The sequence below is a fragment of the Phascolarctos cinereus genome, unplaced genomic scaffold (genome assembly GCF_003287225.1).
Source record: "Phascolarctos cinereus isolate Bilbo 61053 unplaced genomic scaffold, phaCin_HiC Scaffold_7;HRSCAF=346, whole genome shotgun sequence".
NCBI lineage: Eukaryota > Metazoa > Chordata > Mammalia > Diprotodontia > Phascolarctidae > Phascolarctos > Phascolarctos cinereus.
In genome coordinates, this window is record NW_027556180.1 from 183830642 (window position 1) to 183855431 (window position 24790).

At 37.2% G+C, this 24790-nt stretch overlaps 1 protein-coding gene across 1 annotated transcript in view; it reads left to right on the forward strand.

Annotated features, from left to right (window-relative positions):
• Positions 1-24790, forward strand: part of ROBO2 (roundabout guidance receptor 2) — a 709376-nt gene that overhangs the window by 643100 nt on the left and 41486 nt on the right. Inside the window, exons 19-23 of the mRNA XM_078147421.1 lie at positions 3621-3663; positions 5171-5298; positions 9861-10142; positions 10551-10676; positions 23888-24044. Coding sequence (XP_078003547.1) covers positions 3621-3663; positions 5171-5298; positions 9861-10142; positions 10551-10676; positions 23888-24044 — 736 coding nt within the window. The remainder of the gene's footprint in view (positions 1-3620; positions 3664-5170; positions 5299-9860; positions 10143-10550; positions 10677-23887; positions 24045-24790) is intronic.

A 24790-nucleotide genomic window follows, 5' to 3' on the forward strand; every position in this document is an offset into this window, starting at 1 on the left:
TAGAGATAGGCACACAGAGAGCTTCCTGGCCTCAAAATGTCAATTTATAATATATTTGTGTTTTTCCAGTTCTAGTAGGCATGTGATTAGGATTAACCCTGTCAGATAATAGTGTGGGTACTTCATGTATGACATAAACTTGCAAAAGCTCTTCGACTTAAATGCCCTAGGAAAAAAAATGCAGTAATATCCTCAGATTTAGTGCATTTAAAACATTCTGGATTATGATAACCATGGGGTTCCATGTAGTCCTCATCATTTGGTATTTTGTAAACTTTTTCCCTCTAAAGTTATTAATGTTTTCACCTCCAAAATTCACCTTTCTTCACACCAATTAAACAAATGTTTATTAAATGCCTATAAGATGCATGATACTAGGTTAGGTATTGGAGAGACAAATATAAAAATAAAACAATTCCTGATCTCAAAGAACTTGCATTCTATTAGGGATTTATAAATTGTGTACCACTAAAAATGTAAAGTGTATATAAAATAACACAAAATAATTTCAACAGGGAGAAAATACTAACATTTTTAGGATTCCTTCATGTAGGAGGATATCATGCTTAGATGCAAACATTTAAGAATGCCTTAAAATACTTATTGGTTACTCCAAGCTTTCCTGTGTCAAATTCATGGTTGGTACAAGATGATCAGAATCATTCCCTTCTCCCTCCTTATTTTCTTTTCTTTGAACACCATAACTCTGAAGCATGTAATTGAAATGAGAAGTACTTAAGGAGGATGGTTCTCAGATGTACAAATCAGTGTATTCTAGACAAGCCTGTCCAAAGTTGTGCTATACTGTTTTCTTCCACTTTGTAAGGTTATATATAGAATTAAAGTAGCTAATATTAAATTGACATGAAGTTCTTTAAAGTTTATCAGTGTGGTTCAGTCTACAACATATTCTTAGCTCTAACCCTCTTAGTCAGAACAGAAAACAAGTAGAGAAGATTGGATTAAAGTGTTTTTAACCATACAACTCAATGTAGAAGTCTATGTTCTGAAGAAAATGATTTCATCAGATTATGTACTTCCTCACCATATGCAGTCTCTTTCCTCCAAACACCTTAACAGTCTGTCTTCATGGATTGTTTTAGTCAAAAAATCATCACCCTTTTGCCAACTCGATAATGAACCTTATTTCCATTTGGCCAGGCTCTGATGGCCATTGTTACACAGAGGCAAACATAAGTAAACATAGTCTTGAAGGCTTTGGCAGAAAAGCACATGCTCTTTCAGGTCCTTCCTGTTTGGAAAGGGTTTGAGGAAAGACATGGCAGCAAATTTTCTGTCTGTTGTCCAAGAACCAGTTGAGCTAAGTGTTCAGGAATGATATTTTCTCTTCACTAAAGTTTTATATTCTTAGTCACCACAAATAGAAAAGATCAATTTTGTACAGAACTTGCTGTTGGTTAGTTTTTAGAAGGTAAATATAATAATTAACAGCTCTTTATGGTTCTAGTCCACATTTACTTCTTTATTGCAGTATCATTTGTACCATCTGTTGCCTTGACAGTGACAGAATGTTTGGTAAGGGGGAAAAAAGAGCATCCAAATTAGTGGGAGTTACTTAGCTTCTACTCACCCATTTCCTAACACTGTGTTTTCAGATAGTCAGTCAACTATCCATTTACATATTCACAATAATATCCAAGCATTAGCTTATTCACCTTTATCAGAGTGAAACAATTACTTAGTATTCCATTAAAAAGCAACATAACTAGAAAGTATGCATCAGATAGAAAACTACAGAGTATTCACATGTTGTGTTTTTTTTAGTCAGGGGTTTTAAATCTTGATTGCTCAATTTTTTTCTTCATTAACTTTTTCAGATTAATTATTTTTAAAGATGCAATAAAATGTGATCCAGCCATACTGTTGTTGACTCATGGTTCTGAAGCAAATTCAGTTAGAAGTCAAATAGGAAATGAGGGGTTCCATGTTTCCCAGGGAGTTAGAATTGATTTTAATTAGTATTGTTTTACAGTGAGTTCCTAAAGCTACCTGAAAAATTGATAAGGTAGCATGATTAGAAGTATTAAAAATGTGTTTCTAGTAGACCTGCTTGATATATTAATACCATGACAGGTCTTTTTTTCTTATATTACCTAGCCTCATTGTCAAGACAGATGATAACTAGTTTTGAAGATAAACCAATTAATTAACAAGAATTCATTAAATGAATACCATGGGCCAGGCATTGATAATACAAATGAAAAGAATGTGAAAAAATTGAAACTTTTAAAAAATTAAATTGTGTTTGTAGCAACTTGAAGTAGGTAAAAAGGTAAAAGAAAAAATGTGATGATTTGGTTACAAAAGTTATGGATCCTTTAAGTAGCTAAAGTATTCCATTCATTCAAAATTATTCCATTTACAAAAGTTTCATTACTCTTTAACATCTTGCAAATTAATCAATATTCACTTGTAGTTAGTTATTTTGGTGCAGTGTTACAATTTAAAAAAGGATGGATGCATAGTTTCACATATGTAAAAGGGTATTTCCCCTACCTCAGGAATGACCATTTTCTCTCTATATGATCTCTGCTTTAAACACTGATGTGTTTACTTTTGTACTCATATATGAAAATCACTTATAGACTGATGGCTTCACATCCTCCTGACTTATCCATTGACCTGAATGGTATCCACAACCTGTAAATTCCATGGAATGCTCTTCTGTGTTGTTTTATTATTCTGAAAGATCGTAATTAGAAAGAAAGAACTTGTATTCCATGACAGCTAGATGTTGTTGAAGTCAGTATGGTCTACAATTCACAGTGTTTTATTGTTGAAACAAATCACATTTCAGAACCTACCCCATCTCTTCTGAAGGAATTAAATTGGACATTTGATATCAATACAAACTTCAGACGAAGACTGAAAAAAAATCATCATGATTTCGAATATTTCTGGTTGGCCAATATCGAGTGTGGTCTAATAGATAGAGAACTAACTTCAGAGTCAGAAAGAGTTGAGTTCAAATTCTGACTGTGACACAGAGTAGCTCTATAATTTAGCTTTAGGTATTCACAGTCAACTCTCTAGTTGCTAATCTGCATCAGTACAGGGTGTTATCACACTGAGAGTTCCTTAAACAAATGAAACCTCAGTTCTAGACTCCCTCAACATTCACTTTGATGATGAGAAATATAGTTAACTTTTTTATCACCTGTTTGAAATGGTTTGCTGCAATTCCTGTTGCATTACTATGATGCATTATTATTTTTGCATCTTTTTTACTGATTATGATATGATGGTATCCTACTTTTGCTCCAATTATATCAACATAGAAATATAAGAGTAATGAGAATAATGAATTTTGACATCTAAATTTATTTCAGCTTATTGACTAAAATTTATCTTTGCTCTGAAGGGACATATTATATTATTGAATATATTATTATGTTAATAAATATATTTCAAAAATGATATATATCATATTGAAATCACTTACTAATTGGAGTGAGGACCTTAGTCAGAATCTTATTTGTTATTCTATGTTTAATTATATTAACTATAGTTTGGTAAAGCTTCCAGAAACTTTAGAGCTAAGGATCAAAATGCACTTGTTACTGATAGTAATTTTTATTAACAATTTCCTTTTTTAACAGTCACTTTTCAAAGAGGCGATGCAGGACTAATGAGCAATGGAAGGTATGCTAAAAACCTTTTGTTTTAATTCTATTTTATTTTTAATCAGGAAGAGAGAAACTCCATAGAAAAGGCTATTATTGTAATAAATGATCACTTACAAGCCTGAGAATTCTAGAAGGAATTAAATGACTTACCACAAGGTTTAATGCTGTATCTGTTGTGCACTTTAGAGGAATCAAGTCCAGATGTTTCATATCTCCCAGATGCCCAAGGAGAAATTAGTAGTAAATATCACAAGGAATGTGTTCATTTGTTAGCAGGATGTTTATTGCATTAATTAGACATTAGCAAATGAAGTTGCTGTTGTTTAAGACTCCTTATTGGCTCTCACTAAATTGCTGTGAGCGAACAATTACACATAATCGATCACAAAATAAATGATTCATGGATGATGAATAGGTTATAGATTGATAGGCCTGGATTCCACAACTTTGGTTACTCAATTGAAATTGATAAAACCTGATAAACACATATATCCTTATCTATTTTCTCTTTTTCAATATGGAGATTGTAATTAGGCTCTGGTAATAACTTCCAATCTCCCATTCAATCAATATTTTAGCAAAAAGAGATTAGGCCTAATGAGAGCTAGTGGATGCAGCAAAAAAGCTGTTGGATTGTCTTATTGCAGTTTCCATAGAAACACATGTTTCTCTTAGGGATTGTGCCAGAAGGGGTCTATCAGGGAAAAAAAAAGTAAAATTGTGGATGTTGCTATTTCTTTGGAAGTATGCTAGTAAATTGGAAAACAATTAGGGTCCTATGTTTATATCAAAGACAGGGTTTCCATTGTTAACTGTGTCACAAGAATAAGCTCCCTCATAGGTTATCCTCAAATTTTGGGTTAGGTAGCTTGAAGTCCTTCATCCATTTAAAAATATCAGCATCTTCATTTTGGTATTTTGCAGTTGGGAATTTTGGTATTTCATTTGGTATTTTACAGTTTAAAAAACTTGAAAATTTATTGCTGTTTTTGTAACTATAAGTAATTTCGATTAATTCTGCTGCAATCTGCTTGTCTCTACAAGAGCTGGGAAAGCTTCTAAAAGGGATAACAGCCTGTAGATAACAGACACATATTTGTGATGTGAAGTGAGAAAATAGTAGCCCAAAGTCCTGGAAATGGCTGATACTGAGCAGTCAGTTTGAATGATTGTTCCCTTGAGGAGGGAACTTATTATGCAATCCTATTTTAGGATTATTCTAAGGCATAACTTCCCACCTGTTTCAAGGCAGGAAATGTAGTTTGTTTGAATGCTAGCAGGATCATATGATGCTTCCACTTCTGGAAAAAAAATGTTGAATTGTATATGCTCCTAATGAACTATGTAAGATCTCTAATTTCTGAAAATCTACACAATTTTAATTTGAAAGAAAATGAAATGTTAACTCTGTTTAACATTTCTTAGTAGAGGGAAAAGGTGTTTAAAACATCTTTTCAATTAATGTTTACATTTCAATTTTTCTTATTGAACTTGAGTTTTTTTTCCCCTCCATCACATTTCAGCCGACCAGGGTTATTAGATGCCAGTGACCCCAGTTACCCTTGGCTTGCAGACTCATGGCCAGCTACCAGTTTGCCTGTGAACAATAGCAGTAGTGGGCCAAATGACATTGGAAATTTTGGTCGTGGAGGTGAGTTATGTTTTTCAAAGTTGAATTTCTTTTAAATTGTGGCTTTCCAAGAATTTTTCTGGTCATATTTTTCCTATTTTTAAGAAATGTTCCTTAGCTAATGATGATGTTCTCACAATACTGGATATAGAATGTGTATCAATTTAGTTAATACCATTACTACTTTCTCCATCAAAATTCTAAAATTAGAAATTACATAAGAGGTTATGAGGCAGCTAGGTGGTACAGTGCAGAGTTCTGGGCCTGGTGTCAAAACTTGAGTTTAAGTCCTACCTCAGACACTTACTAGCTATGTGACCTTACACAAGTTATTTGAAACCTGTTTGCTTCCGTTTCCTAAGCTGTAAAATGGGGGTGCTAATAGCACCTACCTACCAGGTTTAGTTGTGAGAATCAAATGAGATAATATTTCTAAAACGCTAAACAGAGCACACATAGCAGGAGCTTTATAAATGCTTCTTTTTCATATTATCATTATTATTAATGACTTTCAAAATGTGCATTTATTGCTCATAGGGCATAGAAAAAGAAGTGGGGCTGTAGCTCATTAGATTGTAATCTCCCTAAGGACAGGAATTATCTCTTGCCTTTCTTTGTAACCCTTGCACTTAGCATGGTGTTTTACATATGGTAGGCACCTAATAAATGCTAGTTGACTAGCTGACTGACCTCTTAGCCTTCTCAACTTGGGTACAAGGCTGTTCCTTTTCTCTTTTATCTTATCTGATCCTGGACACTAGTCTGCCTACGAGACAAGTACCTTAGTGACAATGTCTCTTATTCCTTAGGTTCTTCCAACATTATATGGGAACTTCCTTCACCCTTTTACAAGGCTAAACTGACTTGTGAAAGAAAGAAAGAAAGAAAGAAAGAAAGAAAGAAAGAAAGAAAGAAAGAAAGAAAGAAAGAAAACAACTGAAATATTTTCATTTTTTATATTAACTATTTTTGTATTAAACTACAATTTCATTACCATCCTCATAAATAATAAGAATAATTCACATTTACATAGTACTTGAAGTTCACTTCTTCATGACAGTGATAATAAATACCTGAAGATTAAAGCACTGAGAAGCTATCTTAAGAAACAATTTTTCCGCTTTTATGCAGTCTTTTTTCCATTGCAAAGTATTTCATTAGTGATAAGTATGACTACAAAAATGTTTTCCTGCATCTACTCTGTACCTTTTAAAAAACTTGTGGCCTGATTGGCCATTACTGATTGATTAAAAGATCAGTTCAATTCAATAAGTATTTATTGAGTTAAAAACTGTTTTCAAGACACTGTATTAGGCATTGCCCAACACAAGTACAAATAAGTCATCAAAGTCATGAGTCCTAGCTTTCTCAACTATCTCCAGACCCCATCCAATTTCCTATCTGCCAAAAGAGCAACTCGGAATTCTCTAATTCTCAGTGATTTGTACCAACTGACACTTACAAGAAGCCAACTGACACCCGTAGTCTTACTTCTACTTCCTCCTCATAAATATGAATCTGTGAACTAATATGTTTCAATTTGTCAATGAGAAAACAAGATTAACTGACAATCTATTTAACCCATTACTACCACTAGAGCACAGAAATTGCCCAGAGTTTGAAGAAAAGAGCTTTACTAATTCCTCTCCTGTCTTTTGACTTGAACAAAATTGCTAACAATTTGAGTAAGAAATGCACATTACTTGTTTAGTGCTTTATTTTGAACTGGAAGAGTCAAGCCCATTAGGCAGAGAGGAAAGGGGTTCCCAGTTATATAACTAGTACTCATTGTTAGCCCAGAAGCTAAGGATAATCAGTCTCCACAGATTATTCACTGGAGGGAGCAGTGATAGAACTTCTGTGCATGACTGAATAAATCGTGTTCTCTTGAAGGCATGTACATAATGAATTTTGTTTGTTCATTGAACTAGAATGCCAGTGCAATAAATAGAATGAGATGAAAATAACAATTTGGACCAGAGAAGTGTAAACCAGCCCAAAAGTTTGTTTTATGTAGATGATTATATAGTGTGCTTGTACATTTCTAACTGATCCTAATCTTCCCACCTGATAGTGCCTCCCCCCAAATAATTCTCATATTTACCACGTATGCATGTGGTATGTGTGCATGTACACATATGCATATCTTTATATATGAGCATATTGTTTCCTCAGAAAGAAAGGAGTTTCCTTGGGAAGAGGAACTGTGTTATTTAATGTTTGTCATTTGAATCCCCAGCACCTAGCATAGGACCTAGAATACAGGAGGTTCTTAATAAATGCTTGTTGCTTGATGCTGTAGTTGCAATATAAATTGTGTTTCAAGGTACTAAAATTCAATTTCTATAGTATGTTTGGATATATTTCTTCCCTGACAAATATTCTCATTTATATATTGTTAAAATACAGAATAACAAATATTCACTCTAGAGTTTCCATGCTAAGAAAGCAATTTTACACTGCTTATAAAAATGATATTTTAATACACATTTTGCATGTTTCCTTTATTTGGATTTCATATTATTTTAAACCTTATTCTGTTGGTTTAAATATGATATTGATATGAATTTAAACTATTTCACTTAAAAAGTATAGGGATAGGAATTAAACCTATACTTTCATTGTTATAAGGAACTCAGCAACTTACAGTTTTAGAGACTTATCTAGATGACTCAAAGGTTAACTAAGTTGCTTGGGGTCGCACAACCTCTGTCAGAGATGAGATTCGGACCCATTTTTTCATGAGTCTGAGACTAGTTTTCTAGCCATTATATCTTGCTGCCTCCTGCCACATTACCAAGAATATTATTTATTCATTTATTTATTATAGTATAATTCAATGGTAGTGCCTTCTTAATCTAAGTATAGAACCCTGATTTAATATAAAATCACAGTATCAGATTTCCAAAAATTTTTAAAATGACTTCTTGGTCCCATCAGCTCAGCAGATATCATTGTAGAACAGGGGAACTGCCATGGCTGGGGTATCTGGTGGCACAGACCTCTAATTCCTGGTACTGAGGAGATAGAGGCTGGTGGAATGCTTGAGTTTGGGAGTTGTGAGTTATAGTAGGCTGATGCTAATCTCATACCTTCACTAAGTCTGGAACCAATTTGGTAAGGCCCCAGAACCAAGGGGCCACCAGCCTACTTAACTAATGGCAAACTGACCCAGGTCAGAAAAAAAAAGGAACAGATTAAAGTTTCATTGCTAATAGTTGTTGGGAATGGGTCCATGAGTAGCTGCTATTCTTCCAGCCTGGGTGAGATAGGAAATTCTTTTCCTCTTCCCACCCACCCCCTCCCAAGAAAAAGGGTGTGTGTGTGATAGATTTTAACCAAGGAAGAATTCTTCAAGTTATATTGAAATGATTTTTATGGTAACAGTATCCAAGTGCTTAGTGATTGCTTCTTGGATCCAAGTATTTTTCAAAGCTGCTTTAACTCTTTCTAGGGTCTAGTCACTACTAAGCAGCTGTGTTTATCTAGGGCCAGGGAATTTACTTTCTTTTTATATATTTTATTAACATGATCAACTAAAATGTTAACAATTTTGAGTCATTTTGAAATCTGAAACCATATTGTTTGGGAAGAAAGTCCTATAAAACTTGTTGACCACAAATTATTGAAAGTTGGTCATAATTACTCTCTGATCCCAATATTGTAGAATTCCAGATATAGCATGCCATGTGTTTATGTCTTTAAATGCCTTTCCTTTGAAGAACAAGAAGAGTTACTGGAGAGAGGTGGCTTATCTGAATTACAAAATGCACTGTAAAAATGATTCAGGATACAGAAAATGATCAAATGCAGTGATTGATACTCAGTGTTGTGTTTCTGTGGTTTGACTTTGCTCTAACAGTATTACAACTTGAAACTGTAATTCTCTAGCTGCAAGAGTCAATAGTATAAATTAACTGCATGGTCAGGGATACTGCTTTCTGTAGTTAAATCCTGCTACAACATAAAATAACTTATTCATGAAAATTTTCCTATGTTAAAAAAAATTGTTTATCAACCATAGTACTACCTCTAGCTTCCCAGCTTTGGATTAGAATTAGATAACTGGAAAGCAAAACCTAAAAATAGAAATGTATATGAAAAGAATTAATTCTGAAAGATTGGACATCTTTTTGCCATTCTTCCATGTCTTTGGAGAGGAAGTAAAAGGAAATGTTTTATTCTGTGATTTGTAGATTCACTCCTTTCGTCATTTCCACAAAGTCCCGACAGTTCCATTGGTTCTGACACAGAACGAACAATTGAAAACATTCTTCAATTGTGAAATATTCCAAAGTTCATTTTCATGGTTGAAAGTACTAGCAGGGAGTGAAAGAAGGGTATGGGTGGGAGAGGGGAGATGCTTTTAGGCAGCGAGATGTGAAGGACAAGGGGTAGCCCTGTCACAGATGCTGATAGCTTGGCAATGGTTGTACATCATCTTCCCTTCATTGGCTCATAGAGCCCATCTCAGCTGAAATGCAAACGTGCAGAATGGCACATTTATTTTTCATCTTAAATCCTCATAGTTTTAGACTCCTTGTGCATCATTGATTTGTTTCATTCCCCCATGTTCACCACAGATGTGCTGCCACCAGTGCCAGGTCAAGGAGATAAAACAGCTACTATGCTTTCTGATGGAGCCATTTATAGCAGCATTGACTTCACCACCAAAACGACTTATAATAGTTCAAGCCAAATAACACAAGCTACACCATATGCCACCACACAGATCCTACACTCCAACAGCATTCATGAATTGGCTGTTGATCTGCCTGATCCTCAGTGGAAAAGTTCAATTCAGCAGAAAACAGACTTGATTGGATTTGGTTATTCTCTTCCGGATCAAAACAAAGGTAACAATGGTGAGTCAGGTTCTTATTAACTCCCCAGGAGCTAATACCATTTGTGCATGAGTTAGAAACCAGTCATTTGTGCTTTGACTCAGTGATTCATTATCAGGTTTACTACTTTAAAAAAAAAAAATTAAACTGGCATGTGTACAGTACTTTGCCCAACCACCACCACCACCACCACCACCACCACAACCACACATATCACTGAAACCCAGCCTTTCCATGTTTTTAGTTCTTTTTCATGTAATCAGCCACCCATCTGTATTTTCATTAGGACAGGATAGGTTTAAAAAAAAACACCATTTCTCCACTGTCCCACAACATCTGCTTCTAATTTGCTAACTGCATGATCTGCATGGGCTTGTGCTATGAACTAATCACATGGTGCCACTATGACCTTTGCCCTTTAACCCTTAGCCTTACTTTACATCCCTGACTACCGAATGGCTGAGGGATTGTCTAATAGAATGCCACACAACCAGTCACAGGATTTCAGCACTACCAGCTCCCACAACAGCTCAGAAAGGAGTGGCAGTCTCTCAGGTTGGTTCCATTACCTACAGAGAAATGCGTGTTTGTCAGCAGCTTGTAACCTATATTGCTAATCACAGTGAAGACGTTAAGTTGTTTAATATGGTTAGTACCATAACTACATCAACTACAGTTAATACCATGACTGTACCCAGGCATTTATCCTTTCAACTGCTGTGACAATCACATTGTAACTCAGTAACATGCATCATGGTTTGTAAATCCCACACTACCCTCATTTACTCCAAACTGTACAAGATTATCTTTTTTTTTAATGAAAACACTAGATTCTGACTTTAACACTTTTCAATATATGTTGGGTTTGTTTTTTGATACTATTCAAAGGATTTCAATGACCAAGGGATCAAGAGGACATTGTCGTAAGATGCTGTCACAGTCCGCTGGCATGGATCCCAAAGACATCCTTATGGCAAGACTGCTGTGAATTAGATTTCAGGGTTATTACAAGTCCTGTTTCTAGTAATTCCCAAATGGTTCAATTTATTTTTTGTTCACTTCTGTGTTTTAGTTTAAGTTCTTGTGCTCAGCCTCACAAAATGGCTATTTTTTAAATTAAAATTCAATGTCAAGAAATAACTGAAGTACTACTGATTTTATATTAGCAGTCCTCCTTTACTCTTTAAATACAGATGCTTATTCAAATTCATTCCATTTTTTAAATGTTTTATGGGTTTCAAAAACCCTCAAAAATTTCAAAAGACCTGGATTTTTTTTCAGGAAGAGAAAGAAAGTTAATAATATATAAGATTGTGTTTTGTTCTTAAGTATGCCAGGAGAAGAGAGGAACCCAAGTTTGAGCTGCTGGCAAGGCCTCCAGGTCTAAAATTTTGTACTGCAGCTCTGAGAACATGATAAGACAAGATATATAAATTTAGGTCATTCATATAGAGGTGATAATTGAAACCTTCGGAATAGATGATGAGATAACCTAGGAAGAATGTGCAGATAAAGAAAAGATCCAAGGAAGGACAGAATCTTGGGGTATATCCACATTTAACTGGTGACAAGATGACTAGAAATTAGCAAAAGAGAGAGAAGATGCAGAGTGGTTGGAAGAAAACCTCAAACATATTATTATAGGAAGGGAGGGTAGTTGGTGTGGGCCCCTCCACAGACTGGAGACTCTAGGAGGAAATAACTAACAGGAAAAGAGGAGCAAGCCTCATGGAGTGATACAACAAGGTGAGCAGGTAACATAGATAGTAAGCTCTTCCACAGTGAAAAAAAAAACCTCCAAACTTGGGGGGAAGTTCCAGGATATAGAAGGGCATGATTTTGAAGTTCAGAGAAAGTCAAGAACAAGTCTGGGAAGGAAATGAAAGAAGCCAGAGGAATAGAGTGTATTAAAAAAAAAACATAGTGATCCTCAGTATAAAATCTCATAGAGAGGTCAAAGAAAATGATCAACAGTAACAACCAAAAGTATTTTAAATTAGGGTTGAGATCATTAGTGGACTTAAAAGAAGCTATTTCATTGAATGCTGGGTACTGAAACTATATCACAAGGATTTAACATTGTGAGGATATGAAGGCACTAAACATGTTACTAGTTTTAGATGTTTTGGCAGTAAAGGAGAGAAAAATTACACTATCTTCAGGGAGAACAAAATCACAGAAGAGATGGAAGAGAAGATAATTCAACATACAGGTACAGGAGTTATTTTCAGTAAAGGATGCTGACCACTTCTTCCTTTTCTGTAAGAAGAAAGATGGAGCCAAAACAGAGGCTTAGGGAATCATGAGAGGGAGGGAATTAGAGGAACATTCCCAGGTCAGCTTGCAAAAATTACATCTATTCAGCCAATCAATAAGTTTCTGTTAAAGGCCTAATGTATACCCCTATGAAATGATCCTAACAATAGCAACTAGGATATTCACAGATTTCAAGTGCCAGGAGGAATTAAAACATATTGATGAGATCTTTTAGGGAGAAAAGTAGAGATCATGCTATAGGGATCAGTGAGGAATTTGAGGCATCTTTCTGGTTTGACCTCCTCACAAGCATCAAAAAGCCAGAAGGATTTTAGAAAAATGAACACTGTTAGGCTTGTAGTGGCCAACTATTTATTAGGGGTCATGTGGCTTCTGGTGTCTTCAGCATCTCATTGATAGCCTATGAGGCAGCTGGTCATATAGCAGACTTGTATTCTGAATGAGAGTGCTGGGTGTAGGGAGTTTATACTGGATTTTATTTATTGGGGAGAATATGTGGGTTTCTCAGCAAGTTCGCCAGGTAGCAGAAGTAACAAAGGTGTTCGAGGAGCCAGGTATGGGAATATGGTTTTATTAAGAACATGTTTGGACAAGAATATGTTTGAGAAAAAATACCATGTTATGTTTTGCACTAAGCTTTGCTTAACTTGCATAATATGTTGCTTCAGGGCACTCAGGAGGCAAATATAGGTGGCCTCACAATGTTGAGTCAGTCTTGCTCAGGCGTGATAGCTCAGCCTATACAATCCATCCCCTTAACACCTGAGAGTACTTCAAATTATTTGATTGAGATGATTCTGTAGATTTCCTTCCAGATCAATAGTCTTTATCAATCTAATGTTATTACTAATAAGGTTAGCTAGAGCCAAGGTCTATCTAGTAGAAAACGTCAAAAAAGTTTCATTCTGATGCACCTTAGAGAGCTAGGTGACCTCTTCTCTAATTTAGTCTATTAATTGCTCTACCTATCCATTAGTGTTAATCCAATGATAGCCCAAGGTATTGATGAGGGCACACACTTTGCCTTGGTTAGCCAAGAGATAGTTAAGCATTAGCCAGTTGACAAGGACTTTGGAGGCTAATGAGTTGCAATTTACTGGTCAATGGCCTCTGCTGTCACATTAGCAATGATTTCAAGAGTGTCTTACAGGTTACATAGAAAGTGAAACACCTAAGCCTCTGGGAAGAACTCTAGCGGGCCTGTTTACCAAGTATTAGGCGTGCTTTAGGAGAGTCTCCTTTTTACTCTTTGTAATCTTATAGACTCAAGGTCAAGAACAGTATGCACCAAAAAAGTGTGACACACTTTTATCCCGATAGGATATTGGGGCAGGGAAAGCCCTGTTCCCACAATGCTGACCTGGAGGGCGCTTCTATTACCACATTGTACACAGGTTAAGTTCTAATCTGACATGGTGCAAGACTCAAGATTTCTCAAATTCCCGGTGTCCATAATGCTCATTCAAGACGTGAATTAGATAAAACTATACACCCACATGATAATGATTCCTAGATCTGATGAGATCTTTCAGTCAATAGTTATAACAGTTTTCTGGGAGCAATATGGGGTGGCGATCATAATCTAGTTAGGGAATATATAGGACCCCATGAATCAAAGTTGTTCCTTCAAGCAAGCCCTTCACTTTCACGGTGTTTGCAGGGATACGTAGACTTTCCTTTCAGGAGTTCCCTGCCCTGGGTGTCGCACCCAGCAACAAGTCTAGTTCTCTGATTTAGTAGTTTCCATAAACTTATGAAGACCGTTATCCAAATGTAGTCTGATTTGTATTAGTCTGGAAAATAGGGCTAGAAGAGTTGCAAGGCACCAGCAAGTCATGATACTGAATTGGCCACATAGCAGTTGCAATGATTATTGCTGTTAATAGCAGGGTCAGAGTCCAGAAGGCTGGTTTATCATGTGATAAACATTACATGATATTCATGATAATCATATAACAAAGTAAGTCAGTTATTCTTCCCGTTTTATGTGTGTTCCCCCCATTTAGTCTGGTTCAGATATGTTCTTTAACAACTGCATGTCCATTTTCCAATATCTAGACAGCGTCCCCACTGCCTGCAGCTATGATGTCTATTGGGACCTACTTTTCAGCCCCTGGTCTACTTTTGGTATCAAAACTTCTATTCCAAATAACCCCTTGAGATATGAAAGGTTGGTTTAGTGGGTATCAGTTATGTGCAATCCAATACCTTTCCTGGCGTAGCTTTCTCATTTTCTAGTACATAATGACATAAGAAAACACAATAACTTGTTTCTGTCTCCAGCTAGTGATAAAGACGAGTTGGTTATCAGGGGGCATGTGGGCATTGAGGGTCATGTCAGCCTCATATTGACTACTTGAGAGGGTGAATAAGTATGAGTATACAAGTCATCCACCCCTTGAACAGGGCTTCAGGGGAAAAATGAAAGGATCAATAATTGTTAGATTTTGCATCTTTGTTTGCATTATGATCTCTATCTCTACTCCTTGGTAAGTTGTGCCCCATTAGTTGGTCCAGCAAATATTGTTCTTTTCTTAGAAAAGCAGAGTTCAGGTGAAAACAATTTAGGGAAGGGGGTCAGCTCATCCATGCCAAGGAAGTGAAAGGCTAACTTAAGTTATCTTCATCTTCCAGTGAAGTTAGGACCTTGTGGGTAATAGGTACATGTAGATACCATATGTTACCTTGATCTTGCCCATTCTTGGATTAATTTTATAGAAATAGTGTTCTATTACCAGGAGAGATATGATCAGGTTACTCAAACTTCCAGCATAGATGTTGCTCTAGTGCTGAGATGTTCAATTTTGTATTGGGATGCAAAACTGGAACAGCTTTCTTATATTCAGTATTGGTATCCATGGCAGTCAGTAACAGGACAACATAAACTGGTTGCCAGAAACATGCTGGTTTCACCTCCCTTGGAATCTGCCCTGGAGTCTGGGCTGGGGCCCTTCATGTTTCTGGCATATGGGACACTGATGAACAGCATCATTAGTCTCTTCTGAGGTTAGGTATATGCTGACCAATTGGTCATTGTCTTTTGATATCCAGTTAGAGTGCGAACCTATGTAGCAGTATAAGAGATAGCTTGATATTATATACCTTGTCTCTTCTGAAATCCCACGGGTCTTTCTGGTGCACTGAGACAAGCGTTATGAATATTTGGTGGTGTAGCACAAGGGATATTATTTTTGTCCAGATGTTGGTACCCCACATCAGATTTCATTTGTTTCATTTTGCTTCCATCGACCCGATCATCCAGAAAGGTCTTTGGTGACAAGTACAGGAATCAGTAAATATGAGTCTGAGAGTTCTAATTCTAGGAGCGTAATTGTAGCCTCACGTATTGTGTGGATTGTATTTTTTCTGTGTAAGGTGAGGATCTTACCAGTAATGGCACTACATATTGCCACTAGTGATGATTTTATGCTTCCATTCTTAAGTGGATGGTGCTGCCTATGAACCAGGAAGTCTGCACCCTCTGAAAGCTCTGATATCAAGGTTTCCAATTAACAATTGATATCAGAAGTGTAATGGGTAGCAGGGAGGACAGCATTTTGGCTAGCTAGTGATAGCCTTATCATGAAGTGTTGATATACCAATAGCACTAGACTTAGCATCAGATTATGTTTACCATTAGCCAACTCCTCTGCCTTGTACATGATCTAAAGCCTCTTGGGCTAACAATCATTTTGTCACTTATATAATGTAGGATCAACACCCAGGGGAAGGAGGTATATAACCTTGGCTAAAGTCCAGCCCACTAATTTATGGCATGTCATAAGGTATTCTTCAGACAAGACAATCAAGGTACGTTGGAAGCTCTGCCAGGTGAAGGCAAACTGCTCTTGGTCCTTCATATGGATGGGGCATGGAGAAGAAGACATTGGCTAAGTCAATGACTGCATACCAGTCCCTCTAGGTGGTCACTATCTTTTTGTTAAAGTGACCGTGTCAGTCAGTTGGAGCTATAGGGAGTGCTGCCTTGTTAAGTTCTCTTTAATCTATTGTCAGTCTCCAAGTACCATTTACCATTGGCCTTTTCCACCGGCTACACGATATATTATTTCATGAGATCATGGGTTTCAAAATCCCTGCTTCTTGCAATTTTGCTCAAGACTATAATGTACCCATCCCTTCCTGTTATTGGTACTGCCTGTAACAACCAGAAAGAGGTTAAATAATGCAGATTGTGGGAAGGTATGTTCTCACCTTATGTCTACTCCTAGTGGCAGTATGGCCCTATCAGATAGGATAACAGGTCAATTAAGTATTACATTTGTCAGTAGGAATTGTTATGACTATTCATGTAATCAGAACAGAGTCCCTACCATCTCATGGGCTGGGTCCTGTGCTCTCTACATAGGGGTACTGTAGCAGAACCTGTATAAAGGTATTTTCTTTTCCAATGAAGGGCCACCCTTCCAGGGATTACTATAATTTGAATCCCAGTTTCTAGAGGCCTAAATAGTGCTGGGTCTCCCCATTAAGCCACTATAGTTTCTGGTGCATAGGGCCAGCACTTGGAGGGTAAGAGACCCTCAGGTCTAGGTCCCATCCATAATCCTTCTAGTCAGGAATCAATTCTTTGTACAGAGTCAGGTCATGGTAAAGGGGCCCCATGGCCTCCACAGTAAAGGCAGAGGTCAAACTGGCTCTGATTCTCTGTCTAGTAGGGACATTAAGAACATCTCTGGCCTTTGATCCTTCCCCTCACAACTTAATGGTTTCAGGATACTGTCCTCTGGACCTCTTGTGATCTCACCCACTGAGTAAGGCAAGAAATCAAAACCAACCCAAAAGACACAAAGTACTCGCTGGAGGGGCTTAATTCATCTATGAATTCTCCATTTTGTTTTGCATGTCTCTGGTGGATATTGTCTAGTTCCTTTTCACTGTAACTTCCTTCCTTCTAACAAACATCCAAATTATTGGTACAGGCCTCAGTCGTACACTTTGTTTCTGTTCTTCTCACTTTAATAATTTCATCTGAGTTGGGCAGAAACAGCCATAAGAGTGAGTGTTCTGTGTCTTTCTGGTTGGTTTTGATTTCTTACCTTAACCAGTGACTAAGATCACAGGGGGTTCAGAGGATAATATCCTGCAACCACTGAGCTCCCCAGAAGCCCTACTACTTCTTCTTAAACAGAACTCCCCCATCCATGGTAGGGGTATTAGTTGCTTACTTTCCTCACAATAGCATGTCGGTTTTTCACACCACACTTGACAAGCTGAAAAGAATCAGAGGAGTTTCAGAATAACCAATGCCTGTATTACTAGGATCGGACAAGAAGTGCATTTATTACGCTTGCAGGTTTAAGAGTCATCTGGTCCAAGGCCCTCTGTCTCACAGGTAGCATGCAAGATGCCTTGATGTGTAACAGGCTTGCACTCTGAAGAAAACCCAGAATGTAGAGCAAGGGGAGCATATGTAGGTTTCATAGTCAGTGTAACAATCATGTAGCAGAAGGAATAAAGAACATGTTTGAAAAACAAGGCATGTGAATATGGTTCTACAAAGAACATATTTGGGCGAGATTATATTTGGGAATGACATCTTACATTATTTTTTCACTAAGTTTTGAATGCTTTGCACAAAGTATTGCATTAGAGCATCAAAGGGTCAAATAGGAATGGCCTTACAATATGAAGTCCTTGCTCGTTTTGGGCCAGGTCTATCTCAGGCCAGCCCAACGATTCAGGCTTTGGATTTGAGCAAAACACTCATGTACCATAAAATGCAACAAAAAATAAATTTACTTACCATGGAATTAAAATGATACAATTCACCAACAATATACACTTTTCCCCTCTAACTCTATATCATCAAGATAGCAATGCTAAATCAGAAAGACTCCCTGAAGGAAAGTAGAAACTTTGCCAAAATTCAGGAACACCAAGTCTCCATAGGCTGTTTCTATTTCTTTCTTTGTTTTTGGTTTGGGTTTGGGGTTTGTTTGTTTGTTTTATGTCTCTAAAAATGGCCTCCTTGCCTCTATAAAGGGAAACCTATGTAAAATAAATGCTGTTCCAACAACATGCATGTGTCCCAGGGGCCAAGACCCCAAAAATGCCTACGGGGGTAAACATTTCTTTAAAAAAAGTGTTAAGACTTTTACTAACTTTTAACTGACCTCTAGAAAAAGCCTAGCATAAGTAAAACTGTGTAAGGAGCCTAATACAAATAAACGAAAGGTTTTTTAAAACGCAACAATTTAAAAATCCTCTTTTTAAAAGTAAAATTTATCAGTAAGGGTAATATCAATTCACAGTAGGTTTCCTAGCATAAAACACCTTCACCAGTGAATAGGAATAACACCAGGAATCTAAAAATCACATACCTCCAATATGGTCACCAATCTGTAGTAACAGGTAGTGGTAACTTGTAGTAAGGGTAGAAACGCGGCCATGAGCCTCTTGCATGCAACTGGTCTTAAGGTCCAAGCTCATACCAAGACTCATCCCATACCACCACCCCCTGAACTAGATCAGACTCAGGCCAGTTGCCTGGTGGTTTAGTTTCAATATAGGAACAAAATAAGAACCTGATAAATCATTTAACAGTTAACAAAAGGAGACTTACTTAGCTAGAGAAAGAAAATTATACTCAGCAAGGCTAGGCCTTGGGGACACCTTAAGTCGATTTAGCTGAGCAAGGATTCCTTGCCTGAATTGCCCAATGTGATTCACTAGCCAAGAATCGGAGGGAACACTTGGAGCTCCTCTTGGCTGCTTTGATTTTGTGTGACCAGAAAATCTTGCCAACAGCCTGAGCCTTTAGTTTCCTGAATCAATGAAGCCTCAAAGGTGGTCTCAATGCCATTTATAGAAAAAATACCATGATGGCTGTGGTCCTTCATTCTCAAAGATGACCAAAATGATATAACTACGTGGGAGTCAAGATACAATGTGTCCAACTGGCTATGAGCTCAGAAGGCTCTGCCGCAGATTAGGCACAAATAGTCCCTATGAACATTTGGAGTGAAGATGTCTCTACATTTGAGCATCTCATATTTCTTTTGAGCTACTACAATTCTGCTTTACTTATAGAGCGCAGATCCTTCTTTGATGCAGACCTGCCATTACCTGGCAGTCTGTTGCTAGTGTCTCCCGTGTCATGCAGTTGATTCCATAGTTCTTCGGAGAGACTTCCAGAGTGTCCTTGTATTGTGTCTTCTGACCTCCATTTGAACACTTACCTTGTGTGAGTTCTCCATAAAATGATCTTTTAGGCAAATGTACATTTGGTATTTGAACAATATGGCCAGCATATGGGAGTTGTGCTCTTTGCAGCACAATTTGGATGGCTGCCCCTTCAGCTCAAAAAAAAGAACTACAGTGTCCAGTACCTTATCTTGCCGGGTGATCTTCAAAGGCAACATTTAACTCCATTAAAAGTAAAGTGAAAGTGAAACTTGGAGAGATGCAGGATTCTTGGCTCAGTAAGAAGGCAGATGAAATTCAGTTTTATGCTGATAGTAACAATCCAAAGTGTTTTTATGATGCTCTGAAGTCTATTTATGGGCCAAAGATCTATGGTGCATCTCAGCTACACAGTGCTGATAGTTGCATTAATTAGTGATAAGGACATGATCCTGGAGAGATGGGTTGAATACTTTCATCATGTTCTCCACAGACTGTCATTAATCAATGCAAAAGCCATTGACCTTATACCTCAGGTTGAAATCAATTCCTCTCTTGCCAGATTTCCAATGGAAAAAGAGGTTTGGAATGCCATTAGGCTTCTTTTGTGTGGCAAAGCACTGGTACTGATACTGTTCTAGCTGAGATAAGGCAGACTCATACACTGCTCATACAAAAGCTAACAGAAGTTTTCTGGGTTATATGGTGAGAAGAGATTATCCCCCCGTACTTGAAGGATGCCTCCATTGTCCATCTCTATAAAGGTAAAAGAAATAGATTGTCCCGTGAAATCACAGTGTGTAATCTCTGTCTTAGCCATTGCTGGCAAGATTTTTGCCAGTCTTCCCTAATAGGCTGGTCCTTCACCTAGAAGATGGTCATCTACCTAGCCAGTGTGGCTTCAGAGTGGGCTGAGGAACAGTCAATATGGTATTTTCTGTCTGACAACACAGGACAAGTGCCAGGAGCAGAACAGAAGTCTACACACAACATTTGTTGATCTGACCAAGGTCTTTGATACAGTCAGTTTTGATGTTTGTAGAAAATTATGTCAAAATTTGGTTGCTCAGAAAAGTTCATTGATAATTGTATATCAGTTTCATGATGGCATGCTTGCCTAGGTTCCACATAATGGATGATGTTCTCAGGCTTTCCCAGTCACCAATGAGATGAAGCAAGGCTGTGTGCTTGGACCTCAGGACCTCCCCCTTTCTAAGAGCCCGATGGTGGTGGTGGTGGTGGGGATTGGGATGCAAAACTTTTGTCCCACCAAAGGTCGTTGAGGGACTATTTCCTTCTGTAGGGGCTGGTTAGACACTTGAACATTCTCCTTGTTTCTAGAAAGCAAGCCCCTTCCCAACACTACCCCTTACTCCTCCAAGCCTTCCCTGAGGAGGAGTTAAACATGATCGCCCAGTGTTGTACGGCCTGTGATGTGTGATTTATGCTATAAAGCGATGATGGACATACTTATTGCCCCTGCAGATGCCATTTCTGCCACTGGGTTGCCAATGTCTCTGGGAACTATCCTGCTATGATGTTACCTCTGGGACTCACATCTCTGCCTACTGACGACTGTTGTCCTCTACCAGTAGGACTTGAATCTCTGCCTGCTATCCCTGAGGCCCACATCTCAACCTGTTGACCTGTTGCCTCCTGCCTTCTGTTGCCCTTGTTGACTGATGCATATCTTCTGCTGCCTACTCTGCCTTAGTCAACTACTTCCCCACCCTTCTCCTCCCCTGCCCCCTGCCCCAGGCCGTATTCCAGTGGAGGACAACTACTAATATCTGAGCTCTTCTGCTGTATGCTGGGACTGAGGGCCATGGCACTACCTCTGCTGGGGCCCGTTTCTGCCCTCCTGTGTCAGGCCTGACTCTTCCTGACCTTATTTAAATATTTATGAAAACCAGCAGTCCCACAGTGGCTGTGACTATGAAATACATTCCACATTTCCTCCCACTTCCAACCTTAGAGTGTTCTGAGTCCCAAGAACGTGATGCTCAAAACCACTTCTTTGCTCCATACAGATTGAGATACCGATTAGAACTGAGGAACCCACCGTCTTTGCTGGCCTTGTGGCTTAAATAGGGCCTCAAGACAAAAGATTTGGGGAAAGGTAAATGGCTTGAACTCCTCTGGGTGAGGAGTTCTGGGTGCGAAGTTAGGACTTCTTTTGGACCATTATAGCATGTCAAGTGATAAGTGATCTCTTCTAAGTGGTGTTTATGGATCAGAGTGCTTCACAATCCACTCTCCCAGCCCCCAAGTTCAATTATAGGTGTTTCTAGGTTCCAACACTACATGCAAACTAGAGGAAGCACCCAAGGCTCTTGGTCTACACATATTTCCATAACAGATGCACTATGGGTTAGTGAACATTATCTTGAACCTGGGATCAGGAAGCCTAGGTTTGACTCCTGCCACAAACACTGATGGGCCATAGGCAAGTCAATTCAATTCTTAGGACCTTGATTTCACTCATTTCTAAAATGGAGATGGTAATACTTGTACTACCTAACCAAAGGACTATTTCACTAAGGAAAGTGCTATATAAATAAGGGCTATTACTGTGTGCAAGATGATAAGTCTAAGGGGTTTGTCCTTATAGCTGGCATACAAACGTCAGCAGTAGCAAAATTAAGTATATCCATTTTTTAAAGGGAAAGTCTCTTAGTGGAAAATTTTACTTAGAAGAGAAGATTGCATTCATAACTCATATTTTGTTATAATTATGTCAGTATTGTCATGAATCTCTGTAACATGTCAGCATGTACAGTAGAACAGAAAGTTCATATTTATTAGTATGTAGGTAAAAGTACTATCAAGATGGAAACTAGCTGTTGGATCTACATTAAAGTTTGTAGCTGCAGCATTCTTTTAGTTCAATGAAATGTCTACTAGACAGGTAATAGAAATTATCTATTGAAAATAATTATTGTATCACTATCAATCAAATACGATATGTGCTAAAATTATTTTAATGTTTTATTTTCTCAAGTAAAAATTGCTTGGAGGGTCAGCTAGATGGTGCAGTGGATAGAGCAACGGTCCTGAATTTAGGAGGACTTGAGTTCAAGTCCAGCCTCAGACACATAACATTTACCAGCTGTGTGATCCTGGGCAAGTCACTTCACCCCAGTGCCTAGCCCCCCAAAAAAAATTACTTGGAGAGTAGAAAAGAGGTCAGGCAAGATTTTATTCACCATCCTGTGACCCGACCCCTAGGAATGTTCCCCTTTCTACCCAAACTATTCTGATAAATGCATTTTTCCCCCTCCTCATCCTCAGAACTTCTTTTTCTAATGCCAAAGATCAGCATTGTTGTTAATGGTAACAAAAACCTAAGCAAACAGGGTGGTGACTATAGATGTTCTCAAATCATTCTCTGTCATTCTGTTCAGGGACTAATTATGGCTGCTGCCATTTTTGTCTGTAATGTGAGAATAACTATCTCTATTGTCATGGAAGTGATGTTCCTATTATTAAAAAAAATGATGACATCAAAGCTCTCTACCTACATTGACTTTGTTTTTTGATATTCAAAAAGTAACTGATGTTTCATAACTTAAGATACTATATTGCCCATATTAGTAAAGCCAACCTAAATTTTTAACTTGAGCTAAGCTGCTGCTGAATTACTCTTAATTTGTGCTTTTGTGCATGTGCAGATTTTGCATTCCAAACTAGACAAAATGTTTGCCCTATTCCATTTCTGTATCATGTTACTGAAACAGTGAACAGTTCATATTATTTGTAAAAATAGTTGTATTCATTTTTAAAGTTTGTAAAGTAGCAGTTTAAAAATTTCACAAGTCCTTTCAAATCATAGATTTACTTTTAAGAGTTTAAAGATAAAAATATTGCTGCTCTGGATTAATTTTATCAACAAGCCTTTGATGATAAAGTATGGGATTGTGTCCTTAGACATTCCATTTTCCACAGAGGGCTTATGCAAAAGAGCATCATAAATGTACTGAAAGCTGCCATTTGAAAGAATTTGTTATGGTTCATTATTTCTTTGAACAATGAATGTGTCACAAATATATGAATATATAGACATGAATATATCAATAAATGTACTTTGATAGTGCAAACATTTTAACTTATTCAGTGTTGAAGTGTTGTAATGACTGAAAAGAAAAAGAATCATTTTGAGTGATTTCTATAAATTAGTTTTCTCTTATATTATTTTATTGTTTATACTCCTTACAGTAGTAACACAATGAGTCAGGGTGTTTTGAAAACATGAATAAATCTTATATAATTTATTTGGATTATATACTCTTTGTTTATTTTTTAAATGCACTAATATTCAATATTTCTGAAACATTTGTTGCTTCCAGGTGGGAAAGGTGGAAAGAAGAAGAAAAATAAAAACTCTTCTAAACCCCAGAAAAACAATGGATCGAGCTGGGCTAATGTCCCACTACCTCCTCCTCCAGTTCAGCCCCTCCCTGGCACAGAGCTAGAACACTATGCAGCAGATCAGCAGGAAGCTGGGTAACATTCTTTTTTATATTTACTTTATTTTTAATTTACGGAATAAAACAAGCATTTTCGTAACAGCATAATGAAATATGATTGCACAAGTAACTGCAAATCTATTATGTACAACTTGCTATTCCTTTCAAATATGTACTGAAGTTATCATGTAAATTTACATTTTTTCCCTTTTTTTTCCCTTCCCTACCCCCAGTCTTAGAGATGGCTTCCATTATACCTCCCATCTTGTGCATTTTGTTCTCCTAACAACATGATATGTACATTTTAATAGATTAAATATATACAAGTAAATAAAATATTTTAAATATATTTAAATTATATATTAATTATATTATTTTATTATTATATATATTAATATATAATTAGATTAACTATATGTGTATATGCTGTGCCCCACCCCTCACACAGGGACAGAGCACTGATCTTCACCAGTGAGGACAGCATCTTATACTAGTGGGCTTTGAAACATGGATTGCATATGTATATTTATATGTGTATTCATATTTAGGATAGTAAAATATTGCTCATTTTAGTCATCTGCAAACAGTACATTTATATTTGTTTTCAGCACAATACAATGAAATGTTGATAGATTTGTATAAAATCTATTGTCTGTATATTCCAAAATGTTTGTAAACCTAAATAACAATAACAACAACAGCTAACTAACATTTATATAGAGCTTTATGGTCTACAAAATATTTTGCATATGCTATCTAGTTTGATCCTGCTGACAAGTCTGT